The sequence below is a fragment of the Marmota monax genome, unplaced genomic scaffold, assembly GCF_021218885.2.
Source record: "Marmota monax isolate L192 unplaced genomic scaffold, Marmota_monax_Labrador192_F-V1.1 WCK01_AAM20220418_F8-fsc00083, whole genome shotgun sequence".
NCBI lineage: Eukaryota > Metazoa > Chordata > Mammalia > Rodentia > Sciuridae > Marmota > Marmota monax.
In genome coordinates, this window is record NW_026692848.1 from 6,928,210 (window position 1) to 6,951,161 (window position 22,952).

At 53.4% G+C, this 22,952-nt stretch overlaps 1 protein-coding gene across 3 annotated transcripts in view; it reads left to right on the forward strand.

Moving 5' to 3' along the window:
- The window catches only part of Agpat4 (1-acylglycerol-3-phosphate O-acyltransferase 4), a 104,447-nt gene that overhangs the window by 64,257 nt on the left and 17,238 nt on the right, over positions 1–22,952 (forward strand). For all 3 annotated transcript variants that reach the window (XM_046449377.2, XM_058580954.1, XM_058580955.1), the window contains exon 3: positions 21,953–22,122. In XM_046449377.2, coding sequence (XP_046305333.1) covers positions 21,953–22,122 — 170 coding nt within the window. The remainder of the gene's footprint in view (positions 1–21,952; positions 22,123–22,952) is intronic.

Genomic DNA, 22,952 nt, shown 5'->3' on the forward strand with positions numbered 1-22,952 from the left:
TGGATTCTGTGGGTCTGGAATCTGACCAGGAACCAGTGGGCACAGCTGGAGTCCGCCCCTGCAGGCTTGTTCTCAGTGGAAAGGCTGGACACTGGGGGCAGGAGACAGTAGCCGACAGCCGACCCCAGGTCTGGAAGTAAGTTGATGTCAGCTCCTGGCTGGAGCCTTAATTGGGGCTGTCAGGCGAGCAGCTCATCATGTAGCCTGGTCTTCCTCCTGGCATCGCAGCCTCAAGGCGGTAGGATTCCCTACTGGTGGTTCAGGGCTCCAGAAGGGAATGTTCCAGATCAGAGCGCTGGAGGAGCTCTGCCTTTTATGATCTGACCTTAACAGTCATGCATTACTTCTGCCCACTCTCCTGGTAACAAGCACCATCGGCACCTCCCAGGGCAAGAGGAGGGGAATTCTGGCCTGCTTTTGAGGGGGGAATGACTACATTCTAAAAGAGCCTGGGGGAGATGTGGTATTGTCACTGCCATCTTTGGAAAGTATAATCTGTTGATATCATAATTTTAAAATGCGTCTCTGACCGTCTTTCCTGCAATTCATAGAAACTGACGCTTGGGGTAGGCTGGACTTAGTGACTTCTATTAAGTGGCACAAATGATGCTGCATGACTTCTTAAAACCTGTGGGTTCTGCCTGGTGTTTGCCCCGTCTGTGTCCCTCTGTCCACTCTCAACCTGGGGAAGCCAACAACCAAGACCTTCACGCATGAGAACGTCTCAGTGGTCTTCAGAATTGAGATCTACAGCCAATAACCAGCCCCGACTCACTGAGCTCAGGCAAGTCCAGCGGAATTCTTGGCTTAACCTCCCAGGGACCCCAAGCCAGAACCCCAAGGCTTGGCATGTCCTTGATTCCTGGCTCCGGAAGCCATCAGGGACCACTGTTTATAGTTACCCTAAGCCACCCGATTTGGGGTACTTGTTACTGAGCAGTAGGTAGCCGGTGCATACAGGGGCACATCAGTGTGTGGGAGAGGGAACTGGGTGTGAACAGAGTCACCTGGTCCCAGCGCCAGGTCAGGGAGGCGTCTTGGAGGAGGAAAAGCGTGTGATGAGTCTCTGGGGCTTAGACTGGGAATGGCAGGCCGAGCTAGGTGAACTTGGGCGGGCCAAGTGAAAATCCTGGAAAAGGGAAAAGAACTAGGGTCCAGTTAATTGTCCACAAAGTGGAGACTTCCTTCTGGACTGGTCAGAGGACCCATAGAGCTAATGTAGTTCCAGAGTGGAGACCAGGTCCCTGTTCTTGTGGGGGCACAGTACTCCACCAGCCCCTCTGCCCTTTACCAGCCTCGACATGGCCCTGGGGTGGTCTAAGACGCAGACTCTCAGGCCCTCTCCCCAGACCCAGGACTCTGCACCATGGTGTTACTTCGGAAGCCCTGCTGCAGAGGGCAGAGGGCAGAGGCTCTGTGCCCCCCGAGAGCTCCTGGCCCCTCCCAGGTGGAGCTCATGGGGGAGAAATTCAGATGACAGCCTGGAAACCCAGAAGTGACTAATAAAAGAAACAGAAAACCATCTCTCCCGGTTTTTTAAATGACTTTCTTATTTCTATGTTCTATTTTTAACCTGAAGAGCTCTTTGAATAAAAATAAGACTTGGGGGGAAAAAAAAGTCAATTGGTTCCTGCAATTTTCTTTTCTTCAAGTAATTTAACATCTCTCTTGGGATTGTAGTGCTCATTAATCCAGTCCCAAGGAAAATTGTCATTTTCATTAACGGCTTCTTAACCTTCGCCTTATCTGATTAGGTGAAGAATTAAGGCTCCCTTGCAAAGCCTCTGTCCCCTCTCCCCTACTGTTCTCCAGAAAGGACTAGACATCACTATTGCAGAGGAACCAAGCTGACAACTTAGGACCGAGCTGCTCGACTTAGGACAACCTCCTCAGCCAGAGAAGCACAGGCAGGAGCCGGGGAGCTTCCGATGCCGATGATGGAGGACTGGCTACCCCTGCAGCCCCCCAGCTACCACCCGACAACATCCCCAGGCTCAAGAGTGTCCATTCAGTTGATGCACTTAATGGCCTGAGTGGCCCCAAGGACAATTGGATCCTCATCTGGATGCAAATATACAACCTATTTGTCACTGGTTTTTGTTGGATTGTTTGTTTGGGGTGTGTGTATGTGTGTGTGTGTGTGTGTGCGTGCGCGCATCTGTGTGCATGCAGTGTTGAGATGGAACCCAGGGAGGGCCCCAAGCATACCAGGCAGGTGCTCTGCCATTGTGCTACAGCTCAGCCCTTGTCCTGATTCTTGACCTAAGGCAAGGGAGGGACCTATGGTCACATAGGTCACATTATAAAGTAACAATTGATAATAAACGATGAAGTGACAATTGAAGAGGAAAAGACACTGGTGATTCTCTTCAAAGCAGGCCTGTGGCATATGCCCACACACCTGGCTTCCCCAGGTGCAGGCCGGCCCTGTCAGACACTGGGCAGAGGAGGAAGGAAAGGCTCAGGGTGCAGGGCTTCCTGTGGATAATCAGGATCTCACCACGGTTGTTTGGAGATTGAATGGCCTATTATTTAAGATAAAACTCCAAACCCGGACAGCCACTCCATTATTTTCTGGCTTGCAGATGCTTTAGCGCAGATCTTAATCTGGAGTATTAATGATAGTGACTGAGTGCTCAATGTCCACGCTGCCTCTTCTGGGCACTCTCCGCCCGTCCGTTCTGGAAGGCTCACATGGCCTTCTTGGCCTCGCTGAAGGGTCAGTGTGGAGTCCTTGTCTTCCCGTCAGCCTCGCCCTTGCTTCTTCCTTCCCTGAGGCCCAAATTCACCCCGAGACAAAGTTCGCTCCCTGGAAAACTGCCAGTGCCTTTTCCTGTCCTTTCTCTTCACCCCCATGTCACTCTGGTCATCTTCAGGGAAGCTGGTGGTCCTGGAGGCCAGAGCCGGAAAGTCTCCATGCAGGAATCGGCCTTGGTGGTGGGGGCTGGGGCATCACCCCAGACCTTCCCCGAGCTGGGACGGTGGGTGTGGCCTCAGCCTGCCACCGTCCTAAAGGGACCCCTGTGGACAGGTACATTCTCGAGTTTTCCTGAGATTCAACGTGTGTGTGTATGTGCTGGTGTGTCTGCGTGTGTCGCCACACCACCCAACCCTGCGCCAAGTCAGTGTCTGAGTAACTGCAGCCTGGCCAAGGAGAGCGTAGGACTGGCCATCGCTAGGCCGTGCCAGGGAGCCGCACAGGAGGGTCTGTGCCCTTAACCTCAGCCTCCTTGGCCTGGGCTTTGAACGCTGAAAGAACCGCAGGCGGTGGGGGCGGGGGACACACCCAGGACGGTGCTGACGGGACGCAGACACGCCTGCTCGACACACTCACGGTGCTGCGAACAGGTGTCACCGTCCCCACGCCTGGCTCAGTGTGGCCAAGAGTCATTTATGCAGAAAGACTCAGAGGCCAATTAGTGGTTTTTATCATTTCTCTCTAATTAGACAACTAGAATGCTTTTGGAGCCTGCATTATTGAGCCTGTCTCTAGCATCAGATGTCCTACAATAGGCCAGTGGAAAATGCTCAGAATGAATGTCAACAGTCTGCCCCAAACCTTACTGCATCATGGATTCCAAAACAGATCTTAGGACCTCAGACAAGAAATCAGTGTTAGCAGCAGTCTCCTGTCCGCTGGTGCGAGGGCTCTCTAGAGGAGATCCGTGTGGAATCTTGGATAAGATAAACTGGATGTTTTCCCCAGTGAGCAATGCCATCTGTTAAGCCTTGGGAAAAGCAGGCGAGTTCAGGCCAGTTCTTCTGTTGACCGCCACATCCACTGCCACGGAGAGTGGGAGAGGCCACGTGTGTGAGCAAGGTGCTGGGCCTCCTGTTGTTTGCCTGGTCGCTTCCTTAAGCTGTAGCCACCTTGCGGATGAGGAGACTGAGGCCCAGGGAGCTTAGATACCTCGCCCACGGCCCCACAGCTGGCAGATGACGGAGTCAGGATGCAAACCCGTCCCAAGCGGTCCCTTATCCAACTTCGATCGACAGGTCAGGTTACCACCTCCGTTTGTCCTTGCCCCTGCAGAGGGCCCAAAGCGGTTTCTCAATGGCAGCGCTACTGACATGGGGACAGGATGATTATGGTTACGGGGACTGTCCTAAGCCCTGCAGGGGATTTGTCAGCACCCTGCACCCCCTCCCAAGCTGTCACAACCTCAAATGCTGCAGATGTTGCCAACTGTTCCCGGGGATGGGATGAGGGACAAAATCACTGTCAGCCAAGCGCCATTTGCCATAGAATGAAAAATTACTTGAAGGTTCTATGTACCATACCAGGTTAAAAGTAAGCAGTGTAACCGAGGTTTTCATTATATTTTGGAGAAAAATATATAAATCGTTTAATTTCCACTTTTAAAATGAGAATTAAAAAATAAACCCCTTTAATAAGCATATCAGCGAAGCATATTTTAGTTCTTTTTTGTTTTTTTCTCCCCAAGGTACTGGAGATGGAACCCAGGGGCACTCGACCACTGAGCCGCATCCCCAGCCCTCTTTATTTTCAGCTTGGGACAGGGTCTTGCTACGTTGCCGAGGCTGGCTTGGAGTTTGGATCCTCCTGCCTCAGCCTCCCAAGTTGCTGAGGTGGCAGGTGAACTCCACCATGACCAGGTCCCATTCTTTGTCACGGAAAATATTCACCAAGATCACGTGGAATAGAACTTTAATAAATAAAATCACCCGGAGCCTCCCAGGGCAGCACATCCCACCGTGTTTGCTGGGGCTCAGTCTTCAGTGTCCCTAGCAGCTCAAGGTTAGGGGCCGCACACATCCCTCCTCTGAAAACACCCGCTGCCCATCAGAACCCTCCATCTCCTGAGGGCTCTGGTGGAGAAGACGGGGGTTAGCTCCCTACTTTTCCAAATGACCCACCTCCCCATTTGTCAGCATCCACTAGTAAAGTGTTACCAGGTGGGGTTCCATGGAACAGAGTTGGGGAATGTGGTTCCCGCCCACGTGACCAACTGTGAATATCTTCTCTAGAAGTGACTTGTGAAGCCAAGCCTGGTGATGTCCCTGGACTGCCAGGACAATCCTGCCTTCACTCACGAGCTCCCTCCCCAGTGCCGACTCCTTCCCTGTCCATCACTTAAAGAGGCTGCCCAGGCACAGAGGTTGTCCTTTTCCAGTCTGGAGCTGAGCGTAGATGTCCACCCGCCGGCCGGCCGCCATCTTCAAAACACACCACACTTTTCATCCCAGGGTTGAGATCCTCCCGTGGCCTCCCATTAGGAAAACCCAAAGTCCTGGCCGTGGTCTACGAGGACAGGTGTGGTCTACGAGGAAAGGTGTGGTCTACAGGACAGCTGTGGTCTACAAGGACAGGGGTGGTCTACAAGGACAGGTGTGGTCTATAAGGACAGGTGTGGTCTACGAGGACAGGTGGGTCTACAGGACAGCTGTGGTCTCTAAGGACAGGTGTGGTCTACAAGGACAGGTGTGGTCTACGAGGACAGGTGTGGTCTACAAGGACAGGTGTGGTCTACGAGGACAGGTGTGGTCTACAGGACAGCTGTGGTCTCTAAGGACAGGTGTGGTCTACGAGGACAGGTGTGGTCTACAGGACAGCTGTGGTCTCTAAGGACAGGGGTGGTCTATAAGGACAGGTGTGGTCTACAGGACAGCTGTGGTCTATAAGGACAGGTGTGGTCTACAAGGACAGGTGTGGTCTGTGAGGACAGGTGTGGCCTACAAGGATAGGTGTGGTCTATGAGGATAGGGGTGGCCTACAAGGACAGGCGTGATCTGACCAGCTGTGGCCTCTGACTTCACCCCTTCTACCCCCTGGTCCTTCAGTCTCTCCACCTCCCACGGACCTGGGTTGCACCTGGTGTGTCCCATGCAGGACTGGCCTTTTCTGTTCCTGCTGCTGCAGACCCTCTTCCAGATACTCCCTTGGTGGGTTTTCAGAGACCAGCTCCCAGAGGCCTCCCTGACTTCCCTCCCTCAAGCTGCCCACTCCCCCTTACCTGAGGTGTGCTCCTGTACCTCACCCCCTGCCCCCTGCCCGTCCATCGCCCGCTCCTCCTTGACCCTCCAATTCCAAGAGGACTGAATCTCGGTCTCCTGCTCACGCAGAATCCCCCTGTGCCCAGGACGGGGCCAGGCGCCTAGGAGGGCTTCTCTGGTGTTTGCTCAGCGAGGAGTCCTGATGTCACCACCAGACATCAGATTTCCTATGTGTCCTCCCAGCTGTCCTCTCCTGGCTCCTCGGGTTCAACACACTAAATTAAACACGACCCCAACTCTAGTTTTCGCCCAATTCTGTTGCTTCTGACCTCCTTGGGACCCCAGGTTGCCTGCCCCCAGCCTGACCCCTCACTTGATCACACCCACCCCAGTCACGGTGTCTTATTTGATGTCACTTCTGTGTGTCATTTGGCACTGATCACCTTCTCCTTCCTTTTCAAATATTCTCTTAGTTTCCAGAACATACTTCTCCTGACTTCCCCTCGGCCTCCCAAACTACCCTGATCCTGAAATTTTCTTGATGTTGCTCTAAGTCAGACCCAGAGGAGCCTCCAGAGCCTCCCTATGTCCCAACTGCAGCACTTCTTTCCTCCTAGAGACAGACTCCAGGGAGCGAGTCACCAGGAAGGAGCTTGGATCACCTTTCCGCGGTGTGACTGTGATATCCTTAAGGACATTAAGTCGTGTCAGGCTCTTGAATGTCAAGTGCAGCAGCTGTATGTGTCACGGAGCCCTGTGCGAGCACGCTGCCCGGGTCACTGTGCAGAGGACAGGGAGAGCTTTCCCAGTAGATGTTGGGCAAGGTGTGAGCCTGGGGAGCTCTCTCACCCCGTCGCCTGGCTGCTGAGCGCAGGAAGGCTGGCGCCCCTGGCCGCTGACCGGCGACAGGCAAGACAGGAGTAACGCCGCCCCTGTTGACGGGCCCTGGGGGCACAGCAAATGCCCTGTGTCTCCGTCTCCAGACGCGTAAAGTTTGGAACCAAGAGAGGGAGGACAGCTTTCCCAGAGGTCATTCCTGGAATTCACGGGTCCTGAGCGGCGTTGAGAGGGCCGGGGCGCGGCTGGAGCCCTCAGTGGCTCCGGGCCTCTGTTCCCTCTGCGTCTCTGACCCCTTGATGAGTTCTAAGTAAGCTGTCACCAGGCATCACGTGCACGTCAGCAGATACACTAAGTGCACTCTAGGAAACGCTCTGAGCTTTTAAAGACGCCTGGCTGTTGTTCAAGTCACTGCTTTTGATGATCGTGACGTCCCTGTGTTTGTGGATGGCTTAAAGTTTGGAGTGACTGAGCCTTCACCGCAGGACCTGCTGCACGGTGAACGTGGTTTAGAAGGTGTTCGCAGTCCAGTCCGTGTTCCAGGACAGTTGGCCCCTGCAGCTTTGATCGCTCTTTCCTCCTGAAGGCTGGAATCTTACCCCCAAAATCATAGCTGACTGCTTGCCTTCGGCTACTCTTGGGTTAAGTGGAAATTTTCGACTTCTGAATGATGTTCCTGGTGTAGTTAAATTAGACTGTACTATGTCCTCCTGGAGAAAAGAACATGTTCAATTTTGGACTTAGATCATGTTGAGGTCCCAAGAGGGTCCCAATCAATAGTGCCCCTCTCAGTTATTTTTCTGAACAATTTGAGAAATTAAGCAAAGCCGTGAAAGATGGTGGCAAAAATGTTCCCTTTATGCTGAAGGAGGCTCACTTGAAGGCCTTGTGTAAGAGCTGAAGAAATAAATAGGTTTACTAATAAACCCTGTGTTTTAGGGTTTATTAGATTTGCCCATCCAGGCCCAGGCAGGCCTGGCCCCGGGCAGCTCTGCAAGGTCAAGGAGAGCAGGTCCCAGGGAGTAGGATTCACTCTCGTGGAAGTGCCGAGCCCAGCCCAGAATGCCCATCTAACCTTCCCACCTTGACCCTCTGTGGGTCACTCCCCCTTAGCTGGGGCAAGTGAGCAAGGGTGCAGGGACACACCGTGGCTCTCTCTAAAAGACTGTCGCATCCACGAGCTTCTCAACTGTGTGTGGAGCTGCGACTGGAACCAGCCCCAAGTCTCCTGACCAGAGAGGAGAGGGTCAGCGTCTGCTCCCCAGCAACAGCCTGGCAGAGGAAGCATATGCCTGCTCGTGCACATCCCCCCCCCCACACACTCACCCACACTCACACACTACACTCACCCACATCCACACCTAGTGCCACACTCACACACCCACACATGCCCACACACACCCCATATACCCACACCCCCACACCCCCCACACTCACCCACACCCCTACACTCACACACCCACACATACCCCCCCACACACATGCACACACCCACACTCACACACCTGCACTCACCCACACCCACACCCAGTGCCACACTCACACACCCACACACACCTCACATACCCACACACCCCCACACCCCCACACTCACACACCCACACATACCCATGCACATACACATGCACACACACATGTACACACACACACACACCCTACACCCACATGCACACGAGGCATAGCAGCCACATTGGGGAATGAGTGACAGGGGAGGCAGGAATGGCTTATCAGGTGTCACTGTAACATTGCCAGGATTCTGCCACTCTGCTAGGTCAGTGCTGTCTGCTAAAACATATGGAGGACCACATACACAATTTCTAACTTTCTGGGTAGACACATTAAAGAAATGCAAATAAATAGGTGTGATTAATTCTTACAATGTATCTCATGAACACATTCTCTCAAAGTATTTTTAATTGCGTTATAGCCATTCAAAAACCATTACTGAGGTCTTCTGCTTTCTCTTTGTGCTGAGTCTTCCCGGAGTGTTTCATGCGCTGGTGTGTCTCCATTCGCACTGGCCTTGTTTCAAATGCTCCAGGCCAGCTGTGTGTGGATCACAGCCAGGACCACAGCAGTGAGCCTATTTCACAGTTGGGAACTGAGGCTTCGAGAAGTCAACTACCTTAACACAGAGCTGAGGTCCATTTCCAATGGCACGGCAGCCGACGGTATTTTGCCCAGTCTGTGTCTGTGAGCCCTTAAAAATCCAGGATAATATAGGTTTTCAAGGTCTACATAAAAATGAGGACATCCAGGTGAGTCTAGGGGACCACAGGAGTCAGAGGGGTCAGGGCTCCAAAAGTGCTTTTGAGCATAGATACGAGCCAGGCCCCGTGAGCATCAGTGGTTCCCGCCATGTGCGGCGGACGTCCCAGCCCAGCGCCTGCCCAGGGTCCAAGAGGAGATTCTTCCTCCAAAAAACTAGAACCTTGAGTGGCTATAACCTCAATCAAAAAAATCAAAATAAACCCACCCCCAGGCCCAGTGGTCCTCAAGGAATTTGCGTTGGTTCTGAGATGTCCCCGAAGCTGTGGCCACAGAGCCACCTGCCTGCTGAATACAGTGTGAGTCGCCCACACCTAGGAGCTCTGCACACGCCCAGCCTCAGCCTGCACCCACACGGTCCTGGGCCCGGTGGTGTCCATAAGGAGCAAGAAAAAAAAAAAGGAACTTAGGGGGGTTTTCAATGCACCAGAAGAATCTCTAAACATGAAAAATCACTAAATGGAAAAACTCGATACACAGGTTCACTGTCAGCTTCAACACAGCTGAGTGTCTCAGGACCCGACTATAACTATTTGCAGTTCCCCCTCTTGATTTGCAGTCTGGATGGTGGTTGAGAGTGGGAGTTAGAGTAGAACCGGCCTGGGCTGAGTGTGGGCTGCAGGTCCGTTGGCCTTGTGCCTGGGGTACAGCAGCTGCGTCCTCTCCTGGTGTTCTCACCTGTGGAGTATATTCTGCCTGCTTCATCCCAGAGGTACATTTGTAAGACATTCGTCACTTTGTACAGCCCACGACAAGCACTTAAGAAATACATTATTACAGTGGGAATCGAATCATTAGCCTTTTTAATATTATATTTTTGAAGGATTCAAAACCTGGGTCGTGATGATGCTGGAGAGTCTGAACACCAAGACCAGTGGTTTATCTAGCCTGATCCTGTGGCTGAGGGGACAGGTGTGTGGTGCTGGCTGTGGCCCCAGGCCCCCCAGGTCCCTGTGTGGAAGGCACAGACCAGAGAGAAATCCTCAACACTTTCCGAGCCTGTTTCTCTGGCTGCGTGGAGGAATGCGAATCCGGACAGGTGACCATGGGATCAGCACTGAGCTCCTGTGTGTGACAGGCCAGCCCACCGCCTGAGCTCAGCAGGAGCAAGGCTGGTCCTCCCCACTGCCCCAGCCCTCCTTCCCTGCCGCTGCCTCTCACTGGGTCCCTGGGACCTCCTCCAGCGCCATCTCTGCACTCTCCTTGGCCTTCACACCAAGAGCCAGATGGGGTAAGAGGACTGTTTGCAGCTGGAGAGCCTCCCGGTTTGGCCTCGGTGTCCCCAGGGCTGCGGAGCAATAGGGTTTAGCAACACAGTCACGCCCACAGGCTTCACAGCTGGACTAGATCAGGCTCTTTCTCATGGACCTCCTGACGGCCGGGATGTAGCAGGGACAGGTGTACTGTTCAGACTAGTTCAGCTCCAAGGACGCGTGTTCTGCGTGTGCATGAGGCCAGCAGAGTAAGAACCAACAAGGGTCCAAGGGTGGCACCAGTGACCTGGGAGAGCCATGGTCTTCCATTTGTCATCTGTAAAATGGGGTGTTGAAGCCTCTCTGGCCGGGTGCCCTGGGCTTCTGTGAAGCAGGGTTTTTGGACCCTATTCACCTGTCCACAGCTCTTCCCGTGGGGACATTTTCCAGCTCCTCCCATCTGCATCCCTGAGCCACATCAGGACTCATTACCATGGCCACAGCTGGGCTGATGAGGGCTCAGATTGCCAGGCTTAACAAATGTAAATCCAGGACTCCCAGCGACATTTTAACTTCAGGCAAACAATGAATGATATGTTAGTATTTGTCCCAAATAGAGCCTGGCTCGTTATTTCGTATGTATTCCACTTGGGATTGCATACAACATCCTCATTCTAAAAAATAATTTGTAGTTTATCTTGAATTCAAAGCCTTGTAGGTTCAAACAGCAACTACTTTATTTCAACTCTTACTAGCACTGCACTTGCACTTATCCGCCAACGCCACCCGCCAACGCCACCCACGTGGTCTTCTCCGGGGTCCCACCACACACCAACCGGAAATCCCTCCTCCCCTCTGGCACTTCCCCAACCCTTGGGAACTCTCCGGGAATCCCCTTGAGAACTCCAAAGTAGCAGGCCCAGGTGGACAGCAGGGGTCTAATTTACAATTGAATACACAGCTTAACATAACCATTATCATCTCAATGGCTTGCTGGGGTCACTTCTCAACCACTCCATTCTGGCAAAAATGCCATGCGTCATTCCGACTTGGCTATGGCTCTCAGCAATTAGAGTCAGAGAGATGGTCACCCAGAGACAGTGAGGATGGGAATGATGGAGGGCAGGTGGGAGGCAGGAGGGCCGGGCCGGGGCCGGGCATTGAACAGCAGGGCCGCGGGGATGTGAGAGGGTGGTGTGCCCTGTGCTGAATTTCTTGGCTTCGTATTGCTTGGCTGTCTTCAGGGAGCTCCAGGGGAGAGTAGAGGGTGTGTGGAGTTCCTCGTGTGGTTGTGCCTCTGAAGAGTTACCACTCCCAGAGTGTGGTCCTCAGTATTTAGGGTAAGATGTGTGATGACTTGTCATTTTAACCCGGCTCTGATGGACTCGTATTAAGCAACCTTATGAAACAAGCAATTATGAAGCAGAAATACAGCTAATAATTGACTTCTCAATAGAAAGAGTAAGACTCTCTGAACCCTCTATTTGCCCACCAACACATTTTTGCCCTGAAGGCTGACCCACATGTGACATCTGGTGACACTCAGGTTGATGAGTACATTTGCAATCTCAGCAAAGAGAGTTGGAAGGGTGACTGGGAAGACAGTGACAGAAGTGACCGAGTTGGTCCACCCAGTGGTACGCAGGCCTTAGGCCTCACTGCCTGGAGGTGAGAAGCGCCTCCTGAATCCTGAATGCCTGGGGCCTTCCTCCTGGGGCATTCTTTCTACAAATGTGCCTTGTCTTTAAGTTAAGTTGCTGCCTGAGTGTTGACCTGGGACCCTTGGTCTCTGCTTTTGCACATCTCCGCACACTTCCTTGATGTTTGTACAGTTTAACTTTGATGGAACCACCTTGAAGTCTATATTAGTCCATTTTTCAGTACTGTAATCAAATATCTGAAGCTGGGTATTTCATAAAGAAAAGAGGTTTATTTAGTTGACTGAGGAGTAGGTTCAAGGGCATGGTGCTGGCATCGGCTCAGCCCAGGGGGAGGATTTCACGCCAGGTAGCATCACAATAGCCAGAGTGTGTGTGAGAGGAAGAGATCAGAGGCCAGAAACGAGGACCGAGCTTGACTGGGAGGGGCGGGTCTTGCGGCCTCCCTCTAGGCGCCCCTGAGAGGTCTCCCACCTCTCCTGCCAGGCTGAGGACCAGCCTCAGCATGTGAGGCCCAGGGACAAACCACCCCCACGCCATGGCGTGCCCCTATTTCCAGGTTCTCCGTGAAAACTCAGGTTGGAAGAGTGTCCCCCCCAGGTCTAGGGCACACCGTCCTGCCTCTTCCCATCTTCAGGTCCAACCTTGGGGCCTGGAGCCTAACAAGGTCATCTCCCCTCTGCGGGGAGGGAAAGCCTGGACAGAACCCGGCCGCAGACAGCTTTCCCTTCTCCAAGACATTAGCACGTCCCCTGCCACACCGGAGAAGAACTCGGAAGTCTGATGGCAGAGCTCTGGGGGCCTATGGGAAGGGGAAGGGACTTTAGGTCACTAGGCATTCCAGCCAGAGCGCAGTGGGCACACCGCCCGTGGCTTCGGGGAAGGCTCAGGCAGCACAGGGCAGGGCGGGAGCCTCGCAGGCTGTGGCTGGTCGCTATCTTGAGGGGCATAGCATTTGCAGAGAGGTGTGTGAGGCTGGAGCGGGTAGCCAGGGGCCGTTGCTGGGGCGCTCCTGGCAGGGGCTTTGCAGCTCGCGGGATGTCACTCTGCTGGGTCTTGTTGAGTAGAATGGAAGCTGAGTGTCTGCTGTCCTTCCTTCCCTAAGGATGCCCAGGACCTCGACAGAGAGGACTTAGCAAACGCTGTGCTCGCTCATTAGATTTAAAGTCAGGGGTGCCCTAAGCCCCCCGAGGTTAAAGAGTGAAGGCCAGGTGCTGACCCAGGCTGCCCTGCAGCCTGTGAGGTGACAGATGTCATCCGTCAGAGGACAGGAGGCCTGGGGAGGTTGAGCTCTCCAAAGTCACTCTATGGAGAGGTGAGGCTGGGGGCGCTTCAGAGCTTTAATCTCTCCAAATACAGCAGCATTGGAATGTGGGGCATTTTCAAATTGCATTTTGATCTTCATCTTTAGAAATTAAAAAAACGAGAAAAGAAAATCCATGGACAGCTTTGGCCTTCCTTGTTCGTGGGAATTCTTCGTCCATCTGTCCTTGCTGCTCTAGGGGAGGGGTGGATGTTGGATCAAGGCTGGGGTGTCCTGGGCTCATGCCTGCTGGGTCTCCTCTTCTGTGGAAGAGGCAATTCGATTCCTTTAATTATTTTTATTACAAAAAATATCTAAGAGCACAGAGAGTCGCATCAGAATTCCCCACAGTCACAGCCCCTCATTTAACTCTCAATATTTCCTTCTACTGGCAGTTACTGAATCATTAATTGGGTGATGAAAATTTATAAACTCCCGCCATGTTCATCATGAAACATCACCCTGGGTTATGAGACACATTTTAAAAACACGAACACAATGTTGTCATCACAACTGTAGAAATGAACAATATTTTCTTTTGTTAATTTGTTCTAATTAGTTATACATGACAGCAGAATGCACTTCAACTCACTGTACACAAATGAAGCACAACTTTCCATTTCTCTGGTTGTACAAGATGCGGAGTCACACCATTCGTGTAACCACATATGTACACAGTAATAATGTCCAACTCCTTCCACCATCTCCCCCGCCCTGTGCCTCCTCCCCACGTTCCCTCTGCCCAATCCAAAGTTTCTTCATTCTTCCCTTGACCTCCCCCCACCCCAATTGTGGGTCAGCATCCACTTAACAGAGAAGACATTTGGGCTTTGATTTTTTTTGGAATTGGCTTATTTCACTTAGCATGATATTCTCTAGTTTCATCCATTTACCTGCAATTGCCATAACTTAACCACTGAGCCACAACTCCAGCGCCCCCCTTTTAAAACACTTTCAGTTGTAGATGGACATAATACCTTTGTTTTACCTATTTTTATGTTGTGCTGAGGATCAAGTCCAGTGCCAGGCAAGCTCTCTAACACCGAGCCATAGCTCCAGCCCTTTATAATTTATTTTGAGACAGGATCTTGCTAAGTTGCTTAGGGCCTTGCTAAATTGCTGAGGCTGGCTCAAACTTGGGATTCTCCTGCCTCAGCCTCTGGAGCTGCTGGGATTACAGGTGCGCCACTGTGCCTGGTTTCAGAACAAACCTTTGAGTTGGTGTTTTATGTGTATATTGCAGACGAGGAGCTGCCCACAGGCCTGCCAGAGGGCAAGGCAGGTTGCCCCCCATCTTCCTCTTTCCCACCCCTCATTCTCTGCTCCCCACCTGTGTAATTATGGCTTTAGCATCTAGGCCTTTTGGCGTCCCTGTGGGGCTAGTGGCCCTGGGTGGGCTCCGCTGCAGCACACCCGTGCCCTGGCTGTGGGGTGTGGGCCCTACCTCATCTGGCTGTATTCCAGTGTCCACATCTGCCACAGGGGACGGTGGTGTCTCACACAGCTGTCACGAGCTCACCCAATGTCAGTTGCTGACCTTTTCCTCCTCCTCCTCGACACTAGGAAATCCGTTACCCCCTCCTCTCCACTTCTCCTTCGGTCCTTCTGCTTCTTTCTCACCTACTTCTTTCCAGCAGAACGGCACCATAACCCAGGGCATAGCAGGCCAGGGTCATCCCCACACGCCAAGCCGCAGCTCTGGTCACTGGGCCTTCAGCCACCGCAGGTGCCACAGAGAGCCTTAACCCCTAGCCCCAGGCGGGGCCACAGGATAGGGTGCTTTCAGGTGGAAGGATCTGGAGGACCCGCGGCTGGGGAGGGCTGTCTCCTGGGAGCTGCCAGATGGCTGCGGTGTCTGCAGGTGCGGAGGACCCGGGCTGCCCATGTGTCAGAGCCAGGGAAGGGCCCAGGGGATGGCACAGCGGCCAGTGGACGGCACCAGTGGCTGTCAGCCTCCTTCACAAAGTCAGGGTCACAGAGTGAGTAGAGGGTCACTGAAGTGCTCCAGTTGTGTCACTGTGGGGGCGGCACTGGTGACAACAGCTGCTGCTCCGTGGCCGGGTGTCCTTTATTCTCGTAGCCCTCTCTGTGTCTGGGATGCGAGGACCAGCAGGGCCCCCAGGTGACTCAGCTGCAGGGGCCATCGCTTGCCCTGGACTCACTGAATAGCCCAGTGTGCAGGTGGGGGTCAGCAGGGCTGTGTGGGCGCTCTTTACCTGGTGGCACCTGGCCGTCCCCAGTGGCCTTCCTGGTGAGGACCTTGGTGTTGGTGGGCCTGGGTTCCTGTGACTTGCTGAGTCTGTATGTGCCTCTGGGTGCCCCCACACAGTCTCTCTACCACAGCCTGGGCTGGGTGCCGTGTGCCCAGCAGATGCCAGGGCAGGGCACAGACGTCACTCACCCCCGTCTCCAAGCCCTGGAGCCTCGGCCAACCTGCCTCCTCCCTCCTGGCATTTCTCCTGAGTGTCATTTGCAGCCTGGGTCCTGGGGAGCAAAAGAGCCCCTGTCTCTTTCCCCTTCGGCTTCAGTTCCTTTGGGCGTCTGGGTTGAAGGATCAGCATTACAAGTTTTCAATCCTCTACTCAATGAGTGGCTCCAGTTCTTGTTAATGAGCGCTAGTGAGCAGGGCATCCTGACCAACTGGGAAGGTGAGTGCTTCGGGGCACGGCCGCGCCTTGGTTCTCTTGGACCCGCCTGTCGCACTGACCGCAGGCCCCTGGCCCGCCCTGGCGCTGGTTCTGTGCAACCCTAGCTCTTGGCCAGCGACCTTCCTGTCACAGGCCCCCCTTCCCCGGTGCTGCAGACAGGGTCTTCAGTGTCCCTCTCGGCCCACTGACTGAGGCTTGGTGTCCGCCTGTGGCTCTTCCAGGAGGCGGTGGAACCTGGAGAGGTGAAAGGTTAGGGCACTGGGCGTGTGCCCGGGAAGGGGATGTCGGGAGCCTGGCCCTTTTCTCTCTCACTTCCCAGTGGCTGAGGTGAGCAGCCTTGTTCCTCCAAGTGCTTCCACCACGATGGGCCAAAGCAGGCCCCAAGACAGAGGACCCAACCGGCCATGGACTGACCCCTCTGAAACCATGGCCCCAGTAAGTCTTTCCTCCTTTACGATACACCGCAGGTGTTTTCCACAGCCGCAGGTCAGGGTCATCCCACAGGTGCCCTGGGTGTCTTTCTGAGTCTTGTTGGAGGTACCGTTTGGTCAGCTTCCTCACTGCTGCTGTCATGCCAGATTCGTGGGACCCCAAAAGACCTCCAGGAGCCGAATCCGATGCAGTCACACAAGAGTCTTTATGGCAAGCTCGAGCCTGGTCTCACAACCGTTCCCGACTCAGCGGTCCCAGGGAGTGAGTCCCGGTCCTTTGTTCAGTGAGATTTTATAGGTTTGGGGGGATACTCTATGCGTCACACCATCACACAGCAAATCATTCCACACCACGGGAAAGTCAAACAACAACTCTTAACATTGATTAGCACATTCAATGGGTAGGGGTGATTGGTTAGTTCAAGAGGGGGATTCCTTTGAACTGATTGGTTTAGGCCATGAGGGGAGTACGTGCTGAACGACATGGTTTCCCAACACGTTATCAACCACCATAAACTACTGGGAGGGTCATCTGGCATCCCAGGTATTTCCCTGTCTCATGCTGATTGGTGGTTGCTAGGGGGTTGCTATGGGTCCACACCTAGCCCGACTGAGTCAGGGACACCTGGGGCAGCAGATCTCTCCTGTTATTTGTAGACAAACAACTCAGCAGGGTGGGTATGTGCCTAGGAGTGCTCTGTGGGTTTTTCCAAGGACAAGGGTCACGCCCCTTCCTTGGACAGGCTTTGCTCTGAGGTAGAGGCTGGAATCTGTTGCCACCCTTGATAAGGGTGGGCAAGACAGGCTGAAATGGAGTCACATGAGTTTCTCACTGCGACTTAAAGACCCAACCAGAGCAATTGTAGACCAGGAAGAATTTGTTTTGAGGGTGCACAGTTTCAGAGGTCTCAGTTCATAGAAGGCCGGCTGCATTCCTTGGGGCTCCAGGTGAGGCAGAACATCGTGGCAGAAGAGTGTGGCAGAGGGAAGCAGCTCACCTGATGATCAGGAAGCAGAGAGAGAGAGAGAGAGAGAGAGAGAGAGAGACTCCACTTGCCAGATATAAATTATGTCCCAAAGCCATGCCCCCAATTTCCCATCTCCAGCCACACCCCACCATTTCAGGGGATGCTCGAACAAGTTAATCAAATTAACTCAGTCAGTCCCTATCAGAGGATTAACTTCACTGGTTGGGTCAAGACTCCCACAACCCAATCACTTCTCCTGAGCCTCCTTGCATGGTCTCACAGTGAGCTTTTGGGGGACACCTCACATCCAAACCATAACAGTGCCCAAGACTGTGTCCTTTGCAAGACCATGGAGGGCGAGTGGACGTATGGAATCTGTTGCCCCCATTGATAACGGTGGGCAGGACAGGCTGGAATGCCTTCATGTTGATGGAGCCCCCAGCACCCACAGAGCCCGGGCGTCCCGGGAGTCCCGGGCTGAGGGCACGCAGTAGTTCTGGCAATGGCGCAGGAGCGTAAATGAAACCCGAGTCCACGCAGTTATTTACCCAGGAACACCTAACTAAAACACCAACTAGGAAGTCATTCAGCTAAAGGCAGAAGCTTCCCAAGCATCCACCATGTGCTGGGGGCTGAGCCAGGACATGGGAAGGCAGCGGTGAGCCAGAGGTGGGCCAGGCGTCAAAGGTGACACAGTGTGACTGACAGGACTGTTCATACTCTGTGGCAGTGGGTGTTACCCGATGGGGCTCCGCCTTGAAGGAGCTTGCATTGTGTGTCCAGGCAACAGGAAGGGGACTCTCTCACTGTTGACTCATCATAGATCTGAAAGGTCTTTTTGCAGGGCAATTTGGAAGTATCTGTAAAATTTTAAATATGTGTACTCTTCAACCCTTGATTCAATTTTTTTTTTTTTGTATATCTAAGTTAGAGGAATACATGTACAAGTATTTTTTAAACCATGTATTTTCAATGATGCTGATTATGGTATTATTTGTAATAGTACAAAAGGGGGGAATGCTAATCAATAGGTGAATGGCTGGAGAGTCATGTTACACCCATACCATGAACTTGGGAAGTTGCCATTTTAGCTATTTTTTAACCTTGAAATGGATATTTTATATATTGAACAAAGAATGAGAGAGCTCCTTATATCTCCATTGCTTCATCTTTAAAGTGGGGATAATTGCTGGTCACAGCGGCATGTGCCTGTAATCCCAGTGACTCAGGAGGCTGAGGCAGGAGGATCACAAGTTTGAGACCAGTCTCAGTAACTTAGTGAGGCCCTGAGCAACTTAGCAAGACCCTATCTGAAAATAAAAAATAAAAGGGCTGGGGATGTAATTCAGTAGTTAAGCACCCCTGGGTTCATTTGTGGAGGAGGTGTATGTGTGTGTGTGTGTGTGTGTGTGTGTGTGTGTGTAGGCGTGTTGATGCCCAGGGAAAGGCTGGAAGCCTTCCTTCCCAACTGTCCCTCCTGTTCATGATGGTTAGTCCTGGAGAAGGGGTGGGATGGGCCGGTCATTGAAGGTTCTCAGTCAGTTCAGCCACTGGGACAGCCAACACAGCCAGGTGCCTTCAGGGGCTGGTCACAGGAACTGCCTGATCAACTCTGGGGTGGTCAGGGGGTCTCCATAGGGCTTCATCCTGCACCTGAGGCTGGAGCCGGGCATTCACAGGGCAGCCAGGAGGGGCAAGGGACACAAAATGAGGAAAGTTACAGGTGGGAGCCCCATGAGAGGGCTGGATCTTGAATTGGTTCTTATTGCATCTGGCATTGTCAAGGATCTGGAGCTGATGGAGATCTGGCATCGGTGGGGATCTCATGTTGACGGGGATCTGGTATTGATGGGGATCTGGCGTTGACGGGGATCTGGAGTTGATGGAGATCTGGCATCGGTGGCGATCTCGTGTTGATGGGGATCTGGCATTGACCGGGATCTGGCGTTGACCGGGATCTGATGTCGAGGCGTTGATGGGGATCTGGTGTTGATGAGGATCTGGTGTTGATGGGGATCTCATGTTGACGGGGATCTGGTTTTGACCGGGATCTGGTGTTGAGGCGTTGATGGGGATCTGGCGTCCACGGGGATCTGCCCGTGTCGACGGGATGGGCATCTTGCCCAAGCGCTGGCGAGGGGGTCAGAGAAGCTGGTGACGAACCAGGGGAAGGAGGAGCGGTGCAGAGCAGATCAGAGCGGCACGTGCCTACAGAGCAGAGCCGCGCCCTTCCCCCTGCCACCTGAACTTCCCGGGCAGCCCTGTGGCGCTCCCAACCCAGAAACAGACAAGAAAGGGAACGGGGAGCTGCGGATTATATTTCTTGTGAAGAGAAAAAACAATGGAAACCTCTTGGTAAAAGAAGGAGGGAAATGAAACTCTCCCAGCAGCGAGACCTGGGGTCCTGTTGCAGAGTCGGTGGCCTGTGCAGGTGAGTGAGGAACTGGGTCTTTCACTGGAGCCCCCCGGCCACTGGCCCCTCGCTGGGTCACTGTGATCTCCTCCTCACTGGCTTGCCTGCTTCTGCCTTCCCAATTCCAGTCTGTCCCCTGTTCCGTCAGATTGATGCTTCAAAATAGAAATTGGGTATGTGTCTGTTTCAGAATATTCCGGGGGCTTCTTGTTGTCTTTACAGCAGGGCATCTGGTCCGACAGCCTCTGCAGTACTCTCTCTGGGTCTCGTCTGTCTCCATCCCACCCCCGCCCTTCAGTGGTCCCACAACCTGTGGATGATAAAATGACCATGCACGGGACGGCTTGAAACAAAGTTGGCTGTTTATTGATCACCTACTATGCTCTGGGTACCCTGCACACAGGGTCACGTTTCATACCCAGAGTCTCTAAAAGCATTTGCCACCCCTGTTTTACAGACCGGGGGGATACTGAGACACAAGCCAAAGCCTCATGCCTGGTGAGTGGCACTGCAGGTTTGCAGCCAACTCCCTGAACCGACAGCCTGCAGCCATCCCTGACAGGCGCGTCTCTGTCCCCTTGCCACGCTGCTTTGTGGTTCCTGAGCTGTCGTCCCTAGGCAGGGATCCCCAGGACAGCAGAGTCTGATCTGGGGAACCTGGGTCCTCCAGCCCTCTCATGGTGCTCGCACATGCTAGGCAACCACATGGTGCTGGTAGAAAATACCAACGTGCCAGGTGCTCGGTGGGCACTAGGGTTCCACTCGGGTCAGGAAGAACCCAACAATAAAGCTCTTGCCTTGTGGAGCCTGTGGTCGTAATGGGGGAGATGATCTCGTGCTGTAATCATAAGTGCTGGGCTGGGAGGGTCCTGGGGAACATGCAGTTGGTGGGCATGCATGTTGGCTTAGGCAGGAGGAATGTCCTGTGAGCCCCATGGCACTCATAAGGTGTGAGTGGCACCAGCGTCTCTGCTCTGTCCACTGACTCCCATGTGCTGGTCAGGGAGCGGATGGGTCCTGCCCCTCCTGTTTCTCAGAAATCCCTGCAGCACCAGAGCCTCTCTCCCCCCCCCCCCCCCCCCCCCCGTGGGGACAGTGGGATCCTTGCTGGGCGGCCCTGCCCATCTATACGTGACTATTCCCTGGCTTGCCCCGTGGGGATCCACTGAGGCCGCTGCCCGGTGGGACAGCTGGACAGAGCAGGGCATGCTCTCTACTCCTGGAAAGAGGCAGCCGCCTACCATCCGCTTCTACAAAAGGAAGTGAGCATTCTCTCTTGTTTTTAAGGGTACAGATCATGGTGGCTTGTGGGAGCTTCCTGTCTGTAGTGCTCTGTGTGCCCGCCATGTGACTGCCACTCCTGGGACTAGGACACTGTGGCACTGTGAAGTTAGCTTGACCACAGTCCCACCGTGCCCCTCCTTGGCCTCTAGACTGTGAGACCTTGGAGAGGCCAGCCTCCAGGAGAAAGGGCGGCCCAGGTCCCACCACTTGCCTTTGTGTGCATGGGGGGTGGGGTGGTGAGGGAGCCCTCTGCGAAATGGGTGATAAAAAAAAAAAACAATTGGGGGGACTGTGTGACCATGCACATTGAAGTGTTTCTGGACAGCATGCACCCCAGGGGCTTTCCATAAGCTACCAGGTTGGAAACTCGTCACTTAGAGGCATGTTAAAGAGTATGCTCAAACTGGTCATTTTCACCTGAAAGAGGAAGTCTTACATTTTCACAGTCTCCTTTAAAGGCACATTATCAGCTTTATCAAAGCCTCGAGGATGACAACTGGGATCCACCCCTGCCTTCTGGGGCTGGAGCTGCTTCTGTGCCCCACAGCCCCCTCTTATCCAGGGTGCCCACAGATATCGCCCATAGCAGAGGAAACATGGTCACTTGTTGTCCTTTGGTGGAGTCTGTGACTGTGCCCCTTGGTCATTTTCCAGGAGGTTTAGAATTCCTGCATCAGCTCATGCTGCCTCTGCTGTTGACGCAAGGACTTGGATGCGGGGTGGCTTCAGTCTGTGTCATTTATTTTATTTTCTCCCAAGGCGCGTAAGGGCGGACGTCGCTGGCTGTCCCAGAGCTTCCCCTGTTCCCTGGAGCTGGAGGTCCCTCATGCTTCCTTCTAAACCCTCCTACGGACTGGGTCTAGGCTGAGAGGATCCCGGACTTGACGCCTAAAAGTTCTTCCTTTCCCAGTGGGGAGGGCAGAGCCTGGCCAGAGGGACCCACCAGAGATCACAGGATGGCAAATAAGTGTCCTGTCACTGTGGTTTGTTCCAGAGCTGGTGATGTTGCTGGAGTGGTGGTCGGGCACAGAGTGCACCATCTACACGGACCCGAGGGCCTTCTCCAAGTATGGCACGGAGAACGCCATCGTCGTCCTCAACCACAAATTTGAAATCGACTTCCTCTGCGGCTGGAGCCTGGCGGAGCGCTTCGGGATCTTAGGGGTAAGCGGGGTGCGGCTGCCTGCTCATGCGTTTCTCAAACGACACTAGCATAACCTGCCTCTTTGCTCTCCTCCAGAGTTTGCCGAAGAATCCATAGAGTTTTTGCCGGATGAAATGTTCTTTAAAAGCTGCTTTTCATTCTTGCTGGGATCAGGATTAACATCTTATGAGCAATAAGGGGGGATCCTCATCATTGCTGTAGGCCAGGCATTTTAATAGTTCATTCCATCTTTATAGAAGCAGAGTGGGTGATATGCCAGTGGGTGACATATGCCACCTCCCTTTTTAAGTGAGAGAGAGCTTAAATATTCTGCTCAGGGTCACACAGCTGTAATTGGATTTGGATTTGAACTTGTCCAGTTTGACTCCCATCCACATTCTTAATTACCCTGCCCGCCTGCCTGTGTGGCTCACGGAATTCATCTCTGAATTTCCATCATCGCAGGCTTAAGAACATTGAGCTCCCACGTGAGCAAGTTTGAATGGCACAATTCGAAAATATTATTAAATTCTGTTTTTCTCGATTTGGTTTGATTTCTTCTTGCATGCAGCTCACATACCTTTGGAACTGGGTCTCCCCCATTGACCTTTGTCATCTTTAATGCACGAAGGTGTGTCATGGTTAAGCCGGTCATGTCACATCCCTGAATCTCCAGCGGCACTGGAGAGTCGCAGTGGGAAGCGCAGCGTCCGCCCGTGGGCCTGGGCGGGAAGGGCTCTGCCAGGGCTTTGCACCTGGGAACCATGCCTTGCAGACAGCAGGGACTGTGCATGTCACCCTTGTCCTTGGCAGCCCATGGAGACCACGGAGGACAGGGGACTGGAGGAGT